The sequence below is a fragment of the Lepidochelys olivacea genome (genome assembly GCF_965140295.1).
Source record: "Lepidochelys olivacea isolate rLepOli2 genome assembly, chromosome: 14".
Lineage (NCBI taxonomy): Eukaryota > Metazoa > Chordata > Testudines > Cheloniidae > Lepidochelys > Lepidochelys olivacea.
The window spans coordinates 3,204,619-3,226,456 of NC_140424.1; the positions used below are offsets into that span (position 1 = coordinate 3,204,619).

The 21,838-nt window shown below is 60.0% G+C and overlaps 1 protein-coding gene across 5 annotated transcripts; it reads right to left on the minus strand.

Annotated features, from left to right (window-relative positions):
- Window positions 1–4,664: 4,664 nt before the first annotated feature.
- FAAP100 (FA core complex associated protein 100) lies at window positions 4,665–21,246 on the minus strand. Of its 5 annotated transcripts, XM_084648362.1 has the most exons (10): window positions 21,181–21,246; window positions 19,899–20,093; window positions 17,816–17,934; window positions 15,611–16,578; window positions 13,661–13,814; window positions 11,867–12,660; window positions 9,811–9,947; window positions 7,763–7,879; window positions 6,090–6,179; window positions 4,665–5,623 (listed from the first exon to the last, which is right to left on the minus strand). In XM_084648362.1, the coding sequence occupies exons 2-10, from the start codon at window positions 20,061–20,063 to the stop codon at window positions 5,498–5,500; spliced, it is 2,670 nt and encodes an 889-aa protein (XP_084504488.1). In that variant the 5' UTR covers window positions 20,064–20,093; window positions 21,181–21,246; the 3' UTR covers window positions 4,665–5,497. The 5 variants fall into 5 exon arrangements, 3 of the variants coding, with proteins under 3 accessions (XP_084504488.1, XP_084504487.1, XP_084504489.1); XM_084648361.1 differs by lacking the exon at window positions 21,181–21,246 and having other exon boundaries at window positions 19,899–20,343; XM_084648363.1 differs by lacking the exon at window positions 21,181–21,246 and having other exon boundaries at window positions 6,090–6,176; window positions 19,899–20,071.
- Window positions 21,247–21,838: the final 592 nt, after the last annotated feature.

The window sequence follows — 21,838 nt, forward strand, 5'->3', positions numbered from 1 at the left end:
GGGGTCTGGTCAGAACAGGGGTCTTGGGGTCCCTGTGTGGGGCAAGCCCAGGTGGGGGGGGCAGTGCAGGGATGGCAAGGGGCGCTGCCCCTCCTGAGTATGGGCGGGGAACTCAACATCTCACCTGCTAAGCAAAGACCTGGGGAGATGTGTCAACTGGAGCAGCTCCCCCAGCAGGCCAAGCAAACACCCCCCGGCTAGCCCCGCCCCGGGCGCTCCCTCCCCAGCTCCCCCAGTGCCCCCTGCTAGCCCCTCCCCCGGGCTCTGCTCCCCCAGTGCCCCCTGCTAGCCCAGCCCCAGGCTCCCCTCAGACACCCTGCACCCCTGGCTGCTCCCAACCTCCATCACGGGGCTGGGGGCCCTGAGCTGTCACCAGGGCAGAGGTTATGGGGGTCAGCTGGGGAGCAGCAGGTCCAATGCACTGGAGGCCCAGCTGGTGCCCCCTCCCCCCCCATCCTGGCAGCTGGCTGGGATAAGGGATGTGTGGGAACAGCAGGCGGAAGCCAGTGGGTCAGAGGGAAATGGCAGAGGGAAATGGCTGGGGGGGGGGACTTTGTTTGTGGAAGGAGACCCCCTCCAGGCTCTCTTTCCACAAACAAAGCCCCCCGCCCCCTCCCTTGGGAGGCCAGAGCCAGCTTCACACTCTGAGCCAGGATGGGGGCAGGGGATGTGTGGGGAGTGCAGGATGCGGGGGTGGGGAATACAGGGCAGGGCCCATAGTGCCCCGTGCTTAGTGCATTTGCCTACCCAGCCAGGTCCCAAAGGTCACAAGTGAAGTGAGTTGGGTGGGACTTGGCGAGCACCTGCGGCCCAGGAACTGGCCAGGGCTGTGGGTCGGGCTTGAGGGGCACTGGCAGAGCTGGGGGTGGGGTTGGGAGGGCTGGGTCAGGCCAGAACAGACCGCAGGAGTCCTGACTCCCAGCCGCTCCAACCCCTAGCCCTTGTTTCCTGCCCCCAGCCTGCACCATCTCCCCCATGAGGGAGCCCCACGCAGCGGGAGGGTCCCCGTCTCTGAGCACTCGTTTCCCTGCTGGGGGTATTGGAGACTGCAGGGAGCAGGAGGAGCAGGGCTATTCCCCAGCCCTGCTGTTGTGCTACTTGGCTGCTGCTCCCACCCCACCCCAGAGGCGGTTGCATGGTGTGGACACTGAGGAAGAACAAGGACGCATGCAGCAGGCCACGGACGCTCTTCCTCCCTGTGCCTGCAGCAGCTGGGCAGAGCCGCATGTGGATCCCTCCTCGGTGGAGCGAGGGGCCTTGGGCCCTGGCAGGCCTGCTGGGTTCACTGCAGCAGCCACCTCAGCCCCCAGCCTGCGCTGCGGCACTGCAGGGGTTAACGATCCAGCACACGGCGGGAGGGCTGGCTGCCGGAGGGCGTAGCTGTGCCGCCCTCTAGTGGGGGACGAGCGCACTGCAGCCGCGAGGCCCGCCCCATTAACCCCGCAGCACCCTTGGCCAGCTGAGGGTCCAGCGGAGTGGGTGGAAGTGGAGGAAAGGCTGGGCAAGCCCCCCCCCTCCCCAACAGGCTGCAGGAACAAGTCCTGGCACAGCCCTGCGCTGGGGGCCTCTCACCCTAGGGAGGCTGTTTCCCTAAGCAGCTCCTGGCAGGCGGGGGTCCATGGCACCAGCATGGCATGGGCCCCTGGGGCACCCATCACCCGGCAGCTCATTGCAGCCCGGCCCATGGCTGTGCTGCCCCTCACAGCCCAAGGGTCTGGCTAGAAAATCAACAGCGGCCCAGCCAGGTTGTTACCCCTGGGAGTTCCCAGCCTGGAGGGGCGAAGCCCTGCATGGCTCCCACCCAGGAGCAGCCGTGACAGCAAAAGGCCAGAACGTCAGACCTGGGGGGCAGCAATGGGAGGGGGCACTAGGGAGAGCTGCACCTGCCAGGGCTAACCCCCTGGGACAGGCCACTGAGGGCTGGGGCAGGCCGGGCTGCTTGGATGCCTGGGCAGCAGTAGCCAGTGCCGGGGCCTAGAGCCAGGTGAGCTGGCAGCCCCCTGCGCCTGGCACTGGGAGCACTGCAGTGGGAGGGGGCTCAAAGGGCCTCTCCCAGGACTCCTTGTGCTGGGCCAGGCCTCACCTGGCAGCTCCCAGCCCCAGGCAGAGCAGAGGGAAGTGCTACTGAAACACAAGATCATGCTGGGCAGGAGCATGTGACCGCCAGGCGGGCCCCTGCCCTAGGCAGACCCTGCCCAGCACACTGTGAAGGCAGTGTGGGAATCCGACAGGGGCTCTGTCTGCACCTGGCTGGATGCTCCCAGCTCCAGCAGAGGGGACGGGTGCTCAGCTCTGCAGAGGGCTGAGTACACGAGGGTGGGATCAGACAGCAGCGGGAAGGGGGAGGCAGCTACATCCCAGGCCCTGCGGGGCACCTGAAGCACTTAAGGCAACTGAGACCGCAGGGACGTGTCTCACAGTACCAGGGCAAGAGGGCTGCAGTGGGTCAGGCAGCTGACAGCCAACCGGTAGGGAGTGCGAGCGCTGGTGGCTCAAAGGCAGGGCAAGTCAGTGCTCGCTGCAGGGAAATCACTCTGGGGAGGAGCGGCCGAGTCACACACTGCCAGAACTCCCCCTGCCGCCAACCCAGCCGCAATGCACCTGCCTAGCTCCTGGCTGGCATTGCTTGGAAGTGCTCACACTCCACTGACTGGGGCTGCTAATTCCACTGCTGGCCAAAGCATCCAATCAGCTGCCCAGCCAGGAGCCTGGCTTGATTCTGTGGGGCCCTGGCTGGCACATCAGGTACGGGGGCCCTCATGGCAGGGAGGGGAGAGCAGGGGTTTGCATCCAGACAACATCTGTATGCAAATAAAATCCCCTGGCAGGGCAGAGCCGAGCCTGCTACGCTGGTGCCCAGGGCAGGTGGTCACGCCTGCGGCCAAGGCTGCAGGTGCCCAGCTCCCAGCAGGGGAACAGGAATTAATTTCTTCCTTTGGGTGGTTGTAATTGAGCAGGTGGAGACAAGTGTGTGCACAGGGCCAGGCGCCCGGACACCTGGGTTCTATTCCTAGCTCTGCTACTGGTGAGGATGTGTGAACAAGAACGAACCCGGACTGACTCTCAGCTCCCAGGCTTGCGACCAGTCCATGAACGGCGCTCCGCAGGGCAGCCCCACGCCAGAACCCGGGAGCACCTGGGCTGCTCAGCCCCCTCCCCCTGCAGGGCAGCAGCGCATGGAAGCTGTCTGAGCAAGGAGCTTCTCCCTGGCAGGGGCCAGCGGGGTGGAACAGCGTGTGCTCTGCCCGCTCCTGCAGCTGGCCCGGCCCATCTGTAAGCACGCGGCGCGCCCCGAATACAGCAGGCACCAGCAAAGCACCACTTTGGCAGCTCAGCAGAACTCGTCTCTCTGGGCTCGCTCGTCTCTGCCTGGCAGTTGGCCGAGATCCAATTAGGTTAGCCCTGCAGGGGACTGCAAAGACCCAAAGACCCAGATCTGTCAGCTCTGACTCTGTACCAAGTGCAGCAGAGACGGGAGAGGATCAGCGCTAGGGCAGGAGGGAGCGAAGGCAGCGGGGTGGATAATCACATCAGACAGAACCCAGTGCGGCCTGCCCACCATTAACCTTTCCAAACCCCAGCCTGCTGCCCCCTGCCAGTGACATGGCCACAGTGCCAGGGCTTGGTGCCGACAGCAACCAGCATGGCCATGGGCTGCTGCCTCCTGCCACTGGCTCTCTTCTGCCCAGGGCCAGCCCTCCCGGCCCTGCCTGGCACTGTGCTGAGGCTGCCCACTATGGCAAGGTCACTGCAGAACAAAGCTCCCACGCTGGCAACAGAAAGGGGCGTGAGCCATGGGAGGGGCACTAGGGCCAGGCACTGTGCTCAGAGGTGAGGCACAGGAGGAAGGTGTGCGCGTACGTGGGGGAGTGTTAGTTTGAGGCCACTGGGACTCCGGGGCCAGGGCAGCGGGCTCCAGCACTCCTTTTCTTAGCCAAGGGGCATGGGAGGTTCCCACAGACCAGCTGTCCGAGCCCGGCACCAGCCAGCCCTCAGCAGGGACAGACCATCTGCAGCTCCCACCCCCTCGAACCAGGAACACCCTGGGCCCAGTTAGCCCTTTCCATGGCGCCTCCCTTGCCCACACCAAGGCTGCAGGGTCGGGAAGCCCTGGGATGCTGGGTCAGACAGTGCCAGCCAGTGGCAGTGAAGTGGGTAACACCTCACTCCTGCCAGGCTCGCTTTGTTCTCCAAGAGGATCTGGTGCTCAGGGGAGGGAGCCAAACCCTGGCAGCGCCAGGCTTTGTCTGGCAGGTGCAGAGCAATCACTCCATTGCTCGCTGAGCAGCCTCAAACATCCCTGCCCTGCCAGCATGGGCCCTCCGCACCCCTGCCCTGGGAGTACCAAAGGGTACCACGCTGCATGGCAGGCTGGGGCATGGTGTGAGCCAGCAAAAGATTCGAACCCAGGTCTTAGCTTTTCTCCCCTCCTGCAGCTTCCTTCGGGCGCCAGGTCCGGGGGCAAAGGCTGCTCGCGGAGAGTCAACACTCAGTGCTCGCGGCCAGCAGAGGGCACGCTGCTCAGCCCGTGTGCTGGGGAACTGTCCACTGGGCCCTGCTGCCAGCATCGCGCGGGCCAGGCGCTTCGGAGGGAGCGAGCGCAGCAGGGCGCCAAGGGGGAAGCAGGCAGCTGCGACGGAAAGGAACGGAGACTGGCACCAGCGGAGCGGCAAAGGGTCGTTTTCAATGGCACACGACAGATTTACGAACACGGGGACATGCCGGCTTGCCGCAGCACGGCAAGCAGGAGGAACCCGCCCCCACAGAGCCACGCGGCCGATCCTTTCTAGAAATGACAGCTACCCAAACCCGCCGGTAGAAAAAGGGGCCCCAGGCTGGGGGTGGGAACCCCGGTGAGCCCATTACTCACATGGCACCCTGAAAGCGAGACGCTGGGTAGGGAGGCGTAGCCCTTGTGGGAGGGGAAGCAGCTGGAAAGCACCGTGCAGATCCGAGTGCCCGGCCAGGGAGCCGACTCCCGCCTCTGTGCACAGCAAAGTCACGGCCATTGGAACGAGAGAGAAGCTAAACTAACACGTCTAGTACGATCCCAAACACACCACCACTCTGGCTGCTGCGCCGGGGAGCCAGCCACACACAACACAGCTCAGCGAGCTCAGCGCCAGGGGGCAGCTGGGGGCAGGTCAGCCCTGCCTCCACGCCCACCTCAGCGAGGTGCTCTGCGCGGGGTGGGCAGGTGTCCGGAGCCCTGGGAACTCCCCCACGCTGCTTAAAACACATCCACAAAACACACACAACACTCCTGATCTCAGCCTCGGGCATATAAGGCAAGAGCTCCCCTCTCATGGGGGGGACCTGCACTGCCAGCACCCCCTCCCCACCCTCCCCAAATCCTCCTCCTTGCAGAATCCTCTCCCCAGTCCTGGCTGGGTTAACGAGCACGCTTGGCTCTGCCCTCCGCTCTGGACCCAAATGAGCACTACATCGAGCCCAGCGTGGAGCTCGCCGGCCCCGGAGTCTAAGGCCGGCCCCGTGCTCACAGGAGGATGAGGCTGGGGTTGCGCAGCTGCCTGTAGACATGCAGGAGCTTTTCCGCCGTCGCACTCGCTTCGTCTCCGAGGCACAGACGGTCCCGCAGGGACTGCACGTCCTTTAGCAGCATCTGCCAGGCAGAGAGGAGAGGGGTTAGGAAGGCTGGATCTGTTGCTGCCTGCCAGGCCCTGGCCCCTCCACACAGGAGTCCTGCAGCCGTACCAGGGCCCAGCTGCAAATGTCAGGGGCAACTTTACAGACCTCATGGCATGTCCTGAAGAGAGCCCACCGGCATCCTGGCGAACACCCCCCACCCCTGCTGCCTCCTGGCTGCCGGGAGCTAAGCTCTCCACGGGACCACGCCGCTCTGGGCCTGGAAGCCTGTGCCAGTCTACTGTCTCTCAGCCTCTGGCTTTGCTGTCCAGTAGCAAGGAGCCCCGCCTGCGTGGGCACACGGCAGGGCTCCAGTCGGTGCCTGGGCTCGGAGTTTCATGCCCCGCAGTCTGGGAGACGGGCGTTCTGCCCCACTCTGCAGTTACATGCATGCACTCGCACAATGCACAGATTCCCCCCCCCAAACATGGCACGCGGCCTACCTCGTGATTGGCTTGGATCTGGCGCAGATACTGCATGCGGAGGTCAGGGGGACCGGAGCCCTGGGCCGCCTGCTCCAGCACCAGAGTCTGCTTCAGAACAGAGAATGTGGCATTAGAGGGAGCTGCTTTTACGATGCACTCTAGGCTTCCCCTAGCCAACGCTTCCCAAGGGAGGGAGCCTCGCTAGGCCAAACACCTCGGGCATGGCTACGGCACTGAGCCGCCTAACCAACGGCTCCTGTCCTCCAGGTGGCTGGAGTTCAGCCAGCCCCCAGGTACTGCTCCTGCTCCAGCACCCGTCTTTTTGGGACTCTGCCTGCCCAGGGTTGGCCTGCTGTTCCTAGCAGCCATTCCCAGCCTCAGTGCAACAGCCTTTGAAACACTCCCCCACCCACCCAGCATAGGTCTGAAAGCACTGCAGCACTCCCACTCCCATTTCTGCTTCTTTCCTGCTTCAGCTTCTGGGCTTTCCAGGCCACAGCACTCCCCACTGACTGACACCCTTGGCTGCTGCTCCACCCACAGGGGCTGGGTATTCCTCGCTGCCTTGATGGGCATGCAGGACCTCTGGCACAGGACAGACCTCGGCACACTCTGCAGTTGCCCTGCTCTGCTCCAGCCACACCCTCGTTTCCCAGGGCTGCAATGCTCCGCACCACGCTAGGAACTGCTGATTATCTGGTGCAGCTTGTGGAAGGAAGCTGGCTCCCCTGCAGGTGCCCTGCTCCATTTAGTCATTGCCCTTAGCACAGCCCACTCTCGGTTCAGGCGGCTACAGCCTCTAGCGGCTTCTAGCCTGGCCTCCAGGGATGGGGAGCATGTGAGCCAGGGCCAGCCCAATCATGCATTCCCCGGCTACTGCCCTGCTGATTTCAAGCTGCACTGTACAGTTCTGCCACAGGGTGGTGCCAGAGAGATCCCATTTAAAGCAACTGCTCCAACCCAAACTGCATTAGGGGCCCCGCTGACCCCGGGGCTAAGGTAGCTCTGCCTTTGCCGATGCTCAGCGCCTTCCCCTGCACAGCACAAGGAGGCAGCAGCCCTAGATCTGCCGGCTGGTCCCAGCTGCAGGCAGCGCAGTTCCTTGGCTCTAAAGCCCTGGCAGGAGGAGCAGCGGCTGCACTGTGGGCAAGGAGAAGCCATGCACAGTAGCGTACGCAGCAACGCCACTGGCAAGCGGCAGGCTGGAGTCAGTTCTGGGGCCATGCTGGTGGGGAATGCGGCAGGCATCCCATCCCAGCATGCTCGGGGCCTGGGATTACCATGTAATACCCATGCCGGCTTGGGAAGGACTGCTGGCTGGTCAGTGCAGCCATTCACACTGCCCACTGGGACCAGCTGGAGCAAGCACATCCTGGGTGCAACCAGCACAGGCAAGGAGGGGGTAGGACGGGCCCAGGCGATGAGGGTCAGAAGAAGCAGCTCCAGAGAGCCGAAGGGCTGGGGGACACGGGGACCCCAAATTAGCTCAGAACCAGGCCAATGGAGTGACAGAGGCAAAGCTCATTCCCAGCTAAATGACCCCAGAAATAAAGGTGGCTCAAACAATGCCCAGGGCAGGCTGCAGTAGCCTGTCTCTCTGCAAGGGGCAGCTCCGAGCAGCGTTCCCAGCCAGGCTGGGGCAGCTGCTGCAAGCGTAAGCCCCCTCTCTGTCTGGGGGGTGGGATCTGCACCTGGATGCGCCGGATCACGGCTTGATGCACTCTGCACATATCTGCCAGAGAAGGGCTCTGGATCAGGATCTCCACGGCCTGGAGTGGGCCCGCTGGGCAGAGATTGTTCACAGCCACCTGCAAGAGAAAGGAGATCCTTACTGCAAACATTGCCAAGCCACAGAGGTTGTCTGTGCAGGGGGGTGGGTGGAGGGCAGACCCCTCGGGCACCCCCTCAGGCCCGACAGCACAGCTGTGGATGGAGGAGGGTTAGATGCGGATCCCAGCAGCCAGAGACATCTGTGCTCTAGAGGCAGCAGCATGGGGCATTCATCCCTGGCCCCTACCGCTCATCTGCACTAAAACACCTCCAGGCTCAGGACAGCAAGAGAGGGGGACAATTCCCCCAGCCAGGCTGCCCTGGCCCAGCCAACAACCTCAGAAGTAAAAGATCATTCAGTCTCCTGAACCGAGACTGCACGGGGGGCTTAGGTAAGTGCAGAGACCCATCGAACTCATGGCGTTTGGACTGGAACCGGCGTGGGACCCAGAAGCAGCAGTATCGCAGTAGGACAGCAGGCTCCAGCCTTGTTCGGTGGCGGACCGAGATGATTCGATGGCCATTCCCCGAAGGATTTAATCCGGGAGGCTTAGCCTGAGCAGAATTAATGCTGGCACTAATCACATTGGCAATATTAACGCTCTCATGCATGAGGCAACTTGAACCAGGTCATTGCCAGCACATGGCCAGCTGGGGCTCTCTCACTGGAGGGTTAACCGGCCATGGCAGGAGAGCCGGTTTGCAATTAGTTTTTTCTTTTGCACATAGAGAAGGATTTTCGCATTAAGGGAAAAGCTGAAGCAGATCAGACTTAAACCAGCATCCAGCCACATTTCCCCTCACTTTGCAGAATTAGCAAAACACGGAGAGCCTGATGAGCAGCTACAACTCGAGCTTTGCTGCTTCTTGACACCCTGGATCCTGCAGCCAAGTCATGACGCCGAATCAGGGCCATCAGGGACAGGGGTCAAGCCCAAGTTATGGCAACTCAGCAGGACCAGGAAGGAGCAGCTGGGCTGAGTGGAAGAGAAGTTCTTATTCAGACCAGTACTGGCAACAGCAGCCAGACTGGGGAAGGGAGCGCCAGGGGAAGGCACGGAGAAGCAGCCCTCTCAGAGCTGCTGGCTCCATTCACTTTCTAGCTCAGTGCCTGGCATCTGAACTCCTCAGACATGAAGGGACGTAGCCTCAGACCAGGCTGGGAGCGATAGTCAGCCCCACAGGCAGAAAGGAGGTCGTGGATTTTAAGGCATCCCACTGGGACCTGGACAGTGCCCTGCTCTGCCAGGCGTCTGTGTAAGCTTGGCCAAGGCGCCCACCTACCTGGCAGGGCTGGGCAGTGCAGGCACCACAGGGGTGAGGGCCAGATAAGGCCACGGACAGATTTGAAGGATGGCTGAACAGACACAGAGAGAGCAGGGCTGGGAACTGGTTCCTGATCTCGTTCCTTACCCAAAAAACAATCCCGTTGACAAGGAGCTGTCCCCCCTTCGGGTCTGAAAAGCGAGGAACTCAGCTGACCCCTGGCCACGCCCCACTCCCATAGGTGGCAGGGGGATGGCACAACCCTTTGAAGAACCCGGGGGGGCAAAGGAGGGGGAACCAGCCAGTTGGGCTTTCAACCATTAGCACACCAGATCCCCAAACCCAGCAATGCAGCCAGTGGCATGCGGCTTCTCACTGACCCCCCCACGAGTGCAGCCCTTGATGCCCATGGGCTTGGTCTCCCAGGGCTGGGTGCCATGACCAATGGGGGTAGCGTGGAGTGTGAGAGAGGGGCGTCAGCACTGGGGAGCTGATCCTGGGCTTTGTCAAGCCTTGGACGATGAAGGGACCTAGACCCTTCCTTCCCTCCCCACAGCAGTGGTTCCCTCCGGGTCTCCACACGCAGAGCCAGGCCCCCAGCTTGCCACTGGCTAGTCCCTTGCCACGGGACTCTGGACCAGAAGCCGGCTCTTCATGGAGTGGGTTGGGGGCTGTTTCCCTGCAGAGCTAACCCATTCCTTGCCTCTCGGACGAGCAGCTGCACCTCGCCTCCATGTGGGGCCAGGCCCCGCACTGCCGACACATCCTGGCCCCTCAGAGCCGCGGCCGCAGTGTTCTCCGCCAGCAGCCACTGTAGAGCAGCGCAGCAGAGCGGGGCTCCTGGGAGAAAGAGGAGAGAAAGCAGAGCCGGTCAGGTGGCTGCACATGCTCCCCTCCGCAGTGGCAGCTGAGGTCTCTCCAAGCACGAGCCTGGCGCCTCCCCCACACCGCTGTCACGTTAGTCACGCTAAGGGAGCCCACTCGAGAGGAACGCTGCCTCAGAGCAGGACTCCCCCGTGCACCCTGCCACGCTCCTGTGGCATGAGGGAGGGCAGCCACACACGTCACGTGAAGGGAGGGAGTCCAGGCCTCCAGGAAACAAGCCCCCAAACCGTGCTGCAGGATGTCCATAGGAGCAAAGGAGAAAGCAGGGCTGGTGCCCACCTGAGCAGTTCTCAGCAGGACAGACGGGGTAGTACCACGGAGCAGGGGCTGGGCCCTTGCAGCTGCTCCCATCTGTCAGAGGCAGATCTTTCCCATCCGTTCTCCCAGGGGAAGGGGAGCCGCAGACACAAAGGAGCTGCCACGAGGGCTGGTTGTGTGTGGCCCCAGAACGTTCGCTCCGTTATACACTTCCCCTCCCACAGCTGAGTGGCTGCCCTGTGGCTAGGGGTTCCCACTGCCCCGTGAGAGAACCGAAGGTCTCTCTTGCGCAGAACAGGGAGGGTATGTGACAGAGACAGCCAGGGGGAGGCGCCCGTGTGCCAGCCACAGGAGTATGGTGGGGTTAACGCCACCCCAGGCCGATTTTCACTTCTCTGAGATCAGTGCTCAGCTCTGGCTAACTGCGCCACCGGAGCGAATGCTCCAATCACGCTGCTGCGCTCCACGAACTGGCATGACGGACGGACCCTGCTCAGGAAGCCAGAGCGGGAAGTGCATTGGCAGAGCTGTGTAGGCAAGGTCTGCATCACACCTGGACACACACTGTCCAGTTCCTTCACCCTCACCCACGTTGAAACCCACTGTCCATCTCCTACCCACTCCACTCGGACACAGCTCTAGGTTACTCCAACGGTGCCTTCACCCACAGCCACTTAGAGAGACTAACACAAAGGGGAGGGTGAGTCCTGGCATAGCCAACAGCCCAGCAGGAGACAGACCACCTGCTCTTCCCCATGGAGAGGGGTGGTGACCCCATGTACTGGCCAAGAAGAGATGCCACCCACTACAGCAGGTCTGGATGGGCTCCAGGAGGGGCAGCAGGAATGGAATTCCAGCCCCTGGTTTCCAGACTGGTGGGGCTAGTACATGTCCATGGGTGTCTGTCGGGACTGACCACGTTCCTAGCCCTAGCCTCACAGCTCGGAGTGGCAGACATGGACCAAGAGCGTTTACACACAGAAACCCTCCTTGGCCCAGTATGTGGCTGTGGCTCCTTCTGCCCAGAGAGGCCAGTCCCCACACAAAGTTAGCTCCGTCGAGGATGGCTCTCTCCTGCCAGATAGCACAGCAGTGGCCGTGCTGCACAAGTCCAATGCAAGGGAATGCTATGTCATAAGCTCATGATCCAGGGGGTCATGCCCAAGCAGGATCCTGGGGGATGGGGCACAAAATCCTGGTTTATGATAGTCAAGAATTAGCAAAAAGCATCTGCAGTGCCAGGCAGCTGGCCTGGGTCTGGGCTTCTCGCTGCAGACACAGCTAGGACAGAGCACGACTTGGGCAACCCTCATCTGATCTGCAAAGATGGTATTTAAACACCCAGGCAGGCCAGCCACAAAGCTCCCACAAGCCTCAACATTCGTTATCTGTGGCCAAGCAGCCCCCAAAGAGCTACACCCTGGAAACAAGACAAATCAAAGAGCGTCTGAGTGTCCGAAGTGAATGACTTCTGGAAAGCGATCACAGAGCCCAGCCCCGCAGGGGGAATGACTGCAGCAAATCCACCCCAGGACAATGCTGCCTGGACAGAAACACGCACTACGACTGGCCAGCCACTCGCTAGGGATCAATAACCACCCAAGAGAATTACCAACCTTCACAGAAGCTCTTCAATGCATTTTTCACCAGCTCCGACGACACCTTGATAGAAGCCACTGATGGGGCCAGACACTCATCTCCTAGGGCGTCCGGCGCCTTGGGAAGCAGCTGGTCACTGACTTCCGCGCTGCTGGGGTCAGACTGCACCCTGGATACTTTCAGGAAGGTCTCCACCGGGTCTGACAGGGCGGCGATGGAAGGAGGGGCTCCAGGCACTGTGCTGTCATCCAGACGAAGGCACTGCAAGATGTCGATGGTGCATTCGCTCAGGGGCAGGCAGATCCCTTCTTTGTCTGGGGAAAGGCCAGGAGAGTCATCAGGAAGCAGGTCGTCCAGTGACTCATAGGAGTCCGACGCACTGTCCAGAATCTCTCGCAGGCTGTAGAAGAGAGCACAGGAGATGGTCAGAGGCAGCTCCAGCTTGGTGCCTTCGGCTGAGCAGAGCGGCAGCGTCACCTCCCTCTTGCTCCCAGGGAGGAGCTGGTCGATTGGAAAGGTGAACGTGGTGGCCGAATCAGCAGACTCTTCGTCGAAGGCACAGGAGCTCGTGAACAGCTGAACACAGAGGGTCCAGCCTTGCTCCAGGCTGCATTCACTTGAGTTCTCCAACACGCAGGAGACGGTCCAGGTATCTCGAAGCAGCAGGCGGCTCCAGCTGGCGGTAACTGTGCAAGTGACGGGCTTCCGGCCATCTTGGTTGGACAGTAACGCAGCACTCACATTCAGCACCTGGTTCAGGCTCGTCAGCGCTCGGTTCTTCTGGTCCACGGCCTTTTTCAGGAAAGAAACTCTGTGGGGAGCAGGGGGAGAAGAGAGCTCACTTCCCACAGAGGTAATGGCTTTGGGACACATAGAGCTAACGAATCAGAAACCCAGCCACGCGACATGGCCAAAGGCTAGCACGCAAGGCTACACACACCCAGGGCAAGTGGCACTCACACTAAGGTGGAGAAGCCAAACTTCCATGGATCATTTCATGAGCGCTTCTAAACTCCCCCGGACACCACTGCTCTGGAACGTCAACAGCCAAGAGCACTGGGCAGGCCAAGTGCCCCGTCAGCCCTAGAACCCTCCTGGGACCTGGCCAGCCACAGCATTGCTGCTCACAAGGATTTGGTGCCCCAATCGCCCCCTTTCACATGCGACACCAGATCAACTGAGCTGACCCAGGCTAACGCAGACTGAGGCTGTGTGATCCCACTCCCAGTCGCTTGCCCAGGAAGGCTCCTGATTTCAGCCGTGGCTACAAGAGACAGCAGTACCAAAAGCTGTGGCGGCTACAAAAGCAGCTCACAACCAAGGCATGTACCTGGAGCTCTAGGAAACAAACATACACAAACCCCAAGGAGAGAGACTGGTTTAAAATACGGCACAGATGAACGTCCAGGCCTAAGGCACACATCTGCCCTGCACGGGATCCCGAAATGGTCATCCACTTTGGGATGCTTGGGAGTGACTGGCATCTTGCCCTCCCACCTTCTGTTGCAGAGGCTGTAAGCAACATGCCATTCTCAGCATATAAGAGCTCTCTGGTTTGAAGGGAAAAGGGCAGCAAACAGCACCGGCTGTAAACAAGGCTTTTATTATCCCACGGGGCTGGGGGCTTCCTCCCAGGCTGTCTCGACGGGACCGAATCACTCAGGAAAGGCAAATGTTTGAGCACTGCAGCCAACTAATAAAAGCACTTTACTGCTAACCTCTGAGCTAGGAGAATCTAGTTCACTTCCAATAAAGCCTAGGAGCTCACAAACGAACAGCCCCCTCACACCCATTAGCGCGCTGCCCTTTACCTCTCCGAGACATTGCCTATCCCAGACAGCAGTTCCTTTATCCTTTGGCCAGCTTTTTCTGGGGTCAGCCTGATGGGATGGAGGTCATCAGGACTGCATAAGTCACAGCTCATCAGTCGGCCTTTAGCAGACAGAGCCAACAGCTCCGAGTCACCTGAGAGGCATACACATGTGGAGAGAACCAGGTTAGCTGTCGGCAAACAGACTAGGACATCACACACAGCTCCTTGATGCAACTAGGGAGCAGCGGCAGACAGCCAAGGAAGCGAAGACAGACGGGTGGGATGTCAGTCATTCTGGCTGGGCCCTGCACCCAGCCCTGAGAGAGAGGAGCCATTCCCCCTGAAGTCTGCAGGGACAACTGCACAGCCCTGCCTGGGGCGCGCAGACTGTACCACCCAACAAGCCAGCTCGGAGGGGAAGCTGTGGTGTGAGGAGGCAAACGCCTTTTGCATACAGGGCTGTGGGTGTAACTCTGCCGAGGAGTGTCCGATTAGCGTCCCTACATAACGAGGCATTCCCTTCCAGGAGCAGTTTGGGGAATGGGGAGCTACTTCTCTCATCATAATGTCATTACTGCAGGCTCACCCCCTCCCACCCATATCCAGGGCCACCCCAAAATACCAGGTGTCCTACAACAGGAATTTGGAGAGCAGTAGACACAGACTGCGAATGACTGTCGACGGGCTACAACGGGAAACCAAATACACAGAATGTTACACGGCATGCCCACAAAGAGTGCACCCCGAGCCACCACCCCCTGCAGGCGGTTCCTGCAGGTGGGATGCACTCTCTCTGCTCCTGCCCCTTCCCTCACTTGCTCTATTACCAGGGACACATGCACGGGAAGTGGCTCCATGCTGCCCACTGCTCCTTCCCTGCCCAGAGTCCCAGAATGCTCCAGCTAGCCGTGACGTCAAGAGCCGGGCGGCATGTCAAGACAACGACATCAGCTGCAGAATACGCAGCAGGAGCACACGTGCCGCGAGGATGCAAAGAGCCTGTTTCCATGCAGGAGCCCTCTGTGATCAGGAGACACGCTCAGGCTACGTGTACAACTAACTGCTGTTGGTGCGGGCTGCTCCCCGAATTCTGCAGAGGTGCGAGCAGCGCATTGCCTTGCCCCACTTGTTCATGCTTTGGACGTTTGCTTTGGCAAATGCCACCTTACCCTCTTGCCGATTCTTTAGTGCCCATGTGTTCACAAAGCCACCAGATTATGGGGCTCAGGTAAGAGCTAACAGGGCTCCCTAGCTCCTCCTCTGCCCCCATCTCTATGCACGGCAGAGAGCAGCGGGAACCAGAGCACTTTGGACTGTCCCCAGAATGCTGCTCAGGCCTGGGTCTACAAAAGCACCCGACTCTGAGAAGGCAACACACCTGCTTCCCCAGCCCTCACTGGGAAGCAACGGACGGACACAGAGCTGTCAGGCAGAAGAAGGAAAGGAGCTTACGGACTCTGAACGGCTGTGTTTGGAGCTCTTCACTGCGGAGCCCTTTGTCCAGCCAGCCACGGTGTTTGTAAATTGCCTTTTGGGAAGCTTTTCGCTTAGGTCGATTTGGACTTGCCCCCAGCGCCACTCCACGCAGGATCCTACCTCTGACACAGACACAGCAGCCCCAGGTCCTCTTTATAGAGAGCACAACCTTTCCGACCGTGACCACACTGCCTACTGCTCCAAGGTGGGAGAGACACCCACACAAGGGACACCACAAAGACAGCCACATGGGGAGTTGATCTCTGAACATACATGACATTGCCTCTCCCGTCCAATTCCTGGCTCAGCATGCTTGATGTAAACAACTTACAATAACGAGGGTGAGCCAATGGAAGCCGGACCTTTAACGAGGAATGGTGGAGAGGCAGAAACGGGAATATGCAGTTAGGACAAAGCTATTCCTGCCTATTTCAGCCCCAAGAATGACAATTTTTTTTACTGCTGGCAGTACCTTCTGAGGCCCGAGAAGACAAGGAAAGCGCCACAACGCTACAGATACTTAAACTGGCTGGAGACAGAACGGGAGGCAGGACGTATGCAGTGTTATCTATGCTCTCGGGGTCGGAAGCGTTGCTGACCCAATCCAGGTCGACCGCGGAGATGTCCGAATGTGTGCTGTAATACATCCGGCTGCCACCACCACATGCAGCGCACAGGATGGGCCCTTGCAGGTAGTACTCCCTGACCTCTGGGACCTTGGCCTCTTCTCCCCGCTCTGCCTTCATGGCCACCATCTTGCCGTAGTGCCCGACCACCACAACGCAGTCGCAACCTGAGTCTCCAAACAGCTGCTGGTCATCGGGATCGTCCAGGGCTTTGTGTTCTGTTCTCAAGGCTCCAATGAAGACAACAGGCTCTTCCAGATGGTGAAGGATCTTCACAGGCGAAGCCTGGCCTGCAACCTCACTGCAGGCATCAACGGCTTCAGACGCATTGAGGGCCTTCAGCGGCACGCTGCACAGCTGCCCATCCGGGAAGCCACAGAGAATCATGGGAGAGTCAAGCATGGCAGCGTCTATGCCAAAGAGCAGGCTGAAGAGGGGCTCCTCCAGCGTGAACCCCCCTGAGCACCACAGGCCCTCCCCGGGCCCGGCTGTGCCTGGCGCAGATGCACAGCACAAGACAGGAAGGAAGCGCGAGGTCAGCGCATCCCCGTCGTCTCCGGTTTGGTCGCAGGTGGAGAATCCCACCTGGCTGATTTGCCGGCATGGCTGGCTCTCCTGATCGGGGTCCAGAAGCACATGGAGTTTCATCCACCACTGGCCCTGAGCCTGGGACAGGGTGACAAGAACATCGGTCAGCAGATTGAAGGTGCACAGCGTGACGTCTGGGATGATGCAGGCGTCTGAGTCTACGGGGAAGACGCTGGAAGGGCAAGCGTCCTCTTTGCTATCGCCGCCATCAGTCTGCTTCATTAACCTTCAAGCAAACAGGGAAAAGCTTTCAGTCAAGCCATAGGGCAAAATCAGCGATTCCTTAGCTCGCCTCTCGCCCCCGCACTTACAGACAAGCTTACAAAAGGAGCATCCGCTTCAAGGAACTGCATTGGGTGCGGTGATCTGGAGAGAGCAGGAAGAGCCAATGCTCCGGAGGGACGTGTGGTTTGGAAAGCCTTAACCCTTTCAGTAACTTATGGGTGCATGAGGACGTGATGGAGGGCACCTGACCCTGCCATCCCACTCCTCTGCTATCCCACAACACGAGTGGCTGTTGGGTGCATGCATGCTGAAAGGATGAAGCACAGATGCCAGACACAAGGCTGTCTGCATGGGCGGTACTGGTCTAGTCACACAGCCTCAGGACTTTAACGTCTAATCAATCACACAAACTGCGAACCAGCTAACCTACGGGGACTGGCTAACATAAGGGGAACCATGATCTTGTGCTTTGAGCTGACCCCTGGTGGAGTTAGATAGATTTTCCCTTCTCTCAACACATAGCACTGCACAGGGAACTAGGAGCAGGGCTGGGCTGCCTTTGAAGCACCAGGAACCAAGCAATGCAAGATGCAAGTCACCACTCTCAATGGACCGGGGGGTCTGACATGTGGATGAGATTTACTGTGGGGACAGTGCAAAACCAGCCTGGGAGCTGAGCCTTTTTTGGTTTTTTTAATGGATTTTTACAAAACACACCTTGAAGCAAGCAGACACCCTCACACCAGAAGGGCAGCCCCATTGGGAGGGCCAACCCTCTGCCCCGTCAGCTCCCCATGGATCACGGGAAGGGGGGGGCACCCCCACCACTTATCATGAGTAAGTGAGGCAGACTAGCAGCATAGCATGGTAGAGAGCACACCGCATGGGCAGGGCATCGGGAGACACTGTGCTGCCAGGGGTTTGGTTCTTTTAGGGTGACTCAGAAAAGCAGGTGTTTCCCCTCTGAAATGTAAACACCGCTGCAGTTCCTTCAGGACCTGGGGTAACCACACAGGAGGTGGGGGCAAACAGGAGGAATGTGAAGACGGTCATATGGAAATCTTGGGGTCGGGAATGCTTGGAGACCACCAACCTTCAGGATGACCCCTAGACTCCAACCAGGTCTCGCTGCACAGCGCTGGAAGCACGTGTCATTAAACCACCTGCTACTCTCGTTAGGACTTTAACGAGCAGAGACAAACTTCATTGTCCCTGCCAGGCTGCGTCCCAACTCTCACCTGCTCTGCTGGTCCAGGGATACACAGAAAATGCCATTTCCGGCACACAGGATGTAGAGCTGCCTACGAAGGGGGAGGAGCTCCACGTGCCAAACTTGATCGGGAAACCTGTAGATGGCCTGGATAGAGGGAAAGAGAATGTCAGTTTCATGCAGCAATGAGGGAGCTGGGGGAAAGGTTGCTCCTGGTTTTTAAGCAGCTTCCCAGCTGCTCCTGCAAGAGCTCACCACAGGGACACAACCTATCAGAGTAGCACCAAACAGAAACAAAAGGCATTGGGGCCACCTAGCCAATGCCAGCTATCACAATCCCGCCTCCCCTTAAGCAGCCACACATCCAGCACCACCGCTGTAGTGTGTAAAGACAAGACCCGCGAAACATCAACGGAACGATGCCACTTACACTGATGGAGAATCTGGCCTCTCGAGTCTCCCCAGTGCCTACTCGAGAACCGTATACAAGTACGGATGGGGTGATAACCAGCCAGAGCTGCATGAGGTACCGAGTTATGCTCAGCATTCTGTACATGCACTTGGACAAGTGATGCTATGTGAGAACATACATGTGTGACTGCAGGCATGTCAAAACTAGCCATTCAACAAAAACATTTGCAACCTTCCTATGAGCAAACATCTCTCACATGAATAAAGGAAACATTAGCTAGACCATATTTTCTGCTGCTGAGGATGCACATATAGAACAAGTGCAAGTTAAAACAGCCATTTTCTGAATATATTAATTGCCAGGAGTAAAACCATTAATGGGCAATATTGCATGAGTACTTCTAAATTCAAAACAATCATTTTAAGACATGGCATGGCATTCTTCACTGCCAGTCTAAATGGTTGTGTAGTTGCTGCTCTGTGCTGTAAGCAGGTGACATTTCACCCCAGAGGTGGCTGCACTGCTCCCGCGATGGAAGCAGTTGTAGCTTGTACAGTGTTTTGGGACAAGTGGTGCTATAGAAATGGAAGATCATTATCACTGGATTGAAAGAGTGGTATTCGTACATACATACATACACACACAAACAAATTCAAAGCAAACATTCAGTGTTTTATGCTAGCTGAGGATAGAAAAAAGAAAAATTCAAAACCCAGAGATGACCTACTTCCTTGAGAAAGAAAGAAAACATGTAGGAGGCTAATCCTGGTATCTCACTGATGGCTTCCTTAGAAATGATAAAAAGAATAAATTAAAAAAGATGACATGTCTAACAGGATGCTGAGGCTGCTGCTTATCACAGCAAAGAAAAGGGAAAAATCAATGGCGCACAAAACTCAAAAACCGTCATCTTGTTGAAAAAAGGAAAAAAATCTTTCAATAATTTAATTAACCGGTTTGTCCTAGGAAACGAGGGAAAAGGTCAAAGAGCACCCTTTATTCGCCAATGAAAAGGTTATTTGAAGCCAGACTAATATTTCACTGATAGTTTGAAACCCAAACTCTGCTAAACTGGACACACATGGAGCTAGACTTGTGAAAACAGATGGAAGAGGCCAGCTTGCTAGTCATTGGTGGCAGGAACTATGTCCAAGATTTTCAAACCTGAGTGTCTAGGCTCCTAAACAAGTGGCCTAATTTCACGAGTGCTGAGAACCCAGAACCCCCAATGACTTTGACAGGCACTCTGTACTTTTGAAAATCAGTCCACTAAGGACTTTGGAGCCAGGCTTTAGGCAAGGTTTGTCCTTGTCCTTGCCCTGTCCCTTGATATGAAAAAAATCCTAGAAGCTACAGAAAGTCACTGATGCTTCAGCCATGCTCCCCTAGGAGTGGAGAACATGTCTACAGAGCACTCACTGTGTGGCAAACGGGGGCATAAGTTGGCAGTGTCCCACCCTGCCCACACCGTTCAGCTGTGTGGATCCTTAGTGCGCACTGATGTACTTGTACTGCGGTTTTCCCTTCTCTCAATGTGAGCACATCACTTCTAATGTCCGACTTCAGCCCCTCTCCAGGGGCCTGTCTTGGCTGCAGAGTTACCCCGGGTGTGGGCACCTGGGCTAGCCCAGCCCGGGGGAGAATGGCTACTTTACGCCACAGCCCATCACTACAGTCCTGGCGCAGGCTGGGTGCTCACCTTCAGCACCTTCCCTTCCTGGTCATACACATAGACGAACTCGCTGCCGTTGGAGAGGTAGATCTCGTTCTCATGGCACAGCACTCGGGGCTTGCCCGCAGCCAGCCCCCCGACCGGGCAGCAGAACCCAGCCAGGTAATCCACCCTGTGGCCCACGTGCGCCATCCTCCTGCCGGATGGGCATCCGGTGCCAACCTGGGGGGAGGGAACGGAGACGGTTATCGGAAGGGCGGGAGCCTGACAGAGCCCAGCCCAGAGCCCCATGGGGGGATGGGGAGGCAAAGAGCACAGCGCTGTTCCAAGGCATGCCGGGTTCTTTCCCGCGGGGGGGGGCAATGTCCGCCCACCCCCACGCTGCGGGGGGCACCCCAACGGGTCCTCCCCCGCCAGGAGCCCCAGCTGCCAACAAGCAAAAACCCCATAAAGGAGACGCCGCCCCTGGGAACTGTTCCAGATGGAGGAGGAGGGGAGAAAATTTGTGCGCCCGCGACCCCCCCCAACCTCCTGCCCCCCCCGGGAGGGGCCCAGCGCCCGCGACCCCCCCCAACCTCCTGCCCCCCCCGGGAGGGGCCCAGCGCCCGCGACCCCCCACAACCTCCTGCCCCCCCCGGGAGGGGCCCAGCGCCCGCGACCCCCCACAACCTCCTGCCCCCCCCGGGAGGGGCCCAGCGCCCGCGACCCCCCACAACCTCCTGCCCCCCCCGGGAGGGGCCCAGCGCCCGCGACCCCCCACAACCTCCTGCCCCCCCCGGGAGGGGCCCAGCGCCCGCGACCCCCCACAACCTCCTGCCCCCCCCGGGAGGGGCCCAGCGCCCGCGACCCCCCACAACCTCCTGCCCCCCCCGGGAGGGGCCCAGCGCCCGCGACCCCCCCAACCTCCTGCCCCCCCCGGGAGGGGCCCAGCGCCCGCGACTCCCCCAGCCTCCTGCCCCCCCCGGGAGGGGCCCAGCGCCCGCGACCCCCCCAACCTCCTGCCCCCCCCGGGAGGGGCCCAGCGCCCGCGACCCCCCCAACCTCCTGCCCCCCCCGGGAGGGGCCCAGCGCCCGCGACCCCCCACAACCTCCTGCCCCCCCCCGGGAGGGGCCCAGCGCCCGCGACCCCCCCAACCTCCTGTCCCCCCCGGGAGGGGCCCAGCGCCCGCGACCCCCCCAACCTCCTGCCCCCCCGGGAGGGGCCCTGCGCCCGCGACCCCCCCCAACCTGCGCCCCGCGCCCCCCTCCCAGCCCAACCCGCGCCCCGCGCCCCCCTCAGGCCGCCCGGGAGCTTCGGGGCCGCAGGTACCGGGGCGGGGGCGTCTCCGCTTTACGGCTCCCTCCGCGGCCGCCGCAATGGGGCGGGGGGGTGTTTGCGACAGGCCGTAAAGCGGGAAGGGCTGCAGGGGGCGGGGCTCGCTGTGACACTCCCCGGGGCGGGGCAGCCAGGGTCGGCCCATTTTCCTGCAAGCCCAAAGCCAGGGAGAGAACCCAGGAGTCCTGGCTCCCTGCCCCGCCCCCCCCTTAACCACTCCGCCCCACTCCCCTCCCAGAGCCAGGGAGAGAACCCAGGAGTCCTGGCTCCCTGCCCCGCCCCCCCCTTAACCACTCCACCCCACTCCCCTCCCAGAGCCAGGGAGAGAACCCAGGAGTCCTGGCTCCCTGCCCCGCCCCCCCACGTAACCACTACGCCCCACTCCCCTCCCAGAGCCAGGGAGAGAACCCAGGAGTCCTGGCTCCCTGCCCCGCCCCCCCACGTAACCACTACGCCCCACTCCCCTCCCAGAGCCAGGGAGAGAACCCAGGAGTCCTGGCTCCCTGTCCCGCCCCCCCACGTAACCACTACGCCCCACTCCCCTCCCAGAGCCAGGGAGAGAACCCAGGAGTCCTGGCTCCCTGTCCCGCACCCCCCCATAACCACCAGCCCCCACTCCCCTCCCAGAGCCAGGGAGAGAACCCAGGAGTCC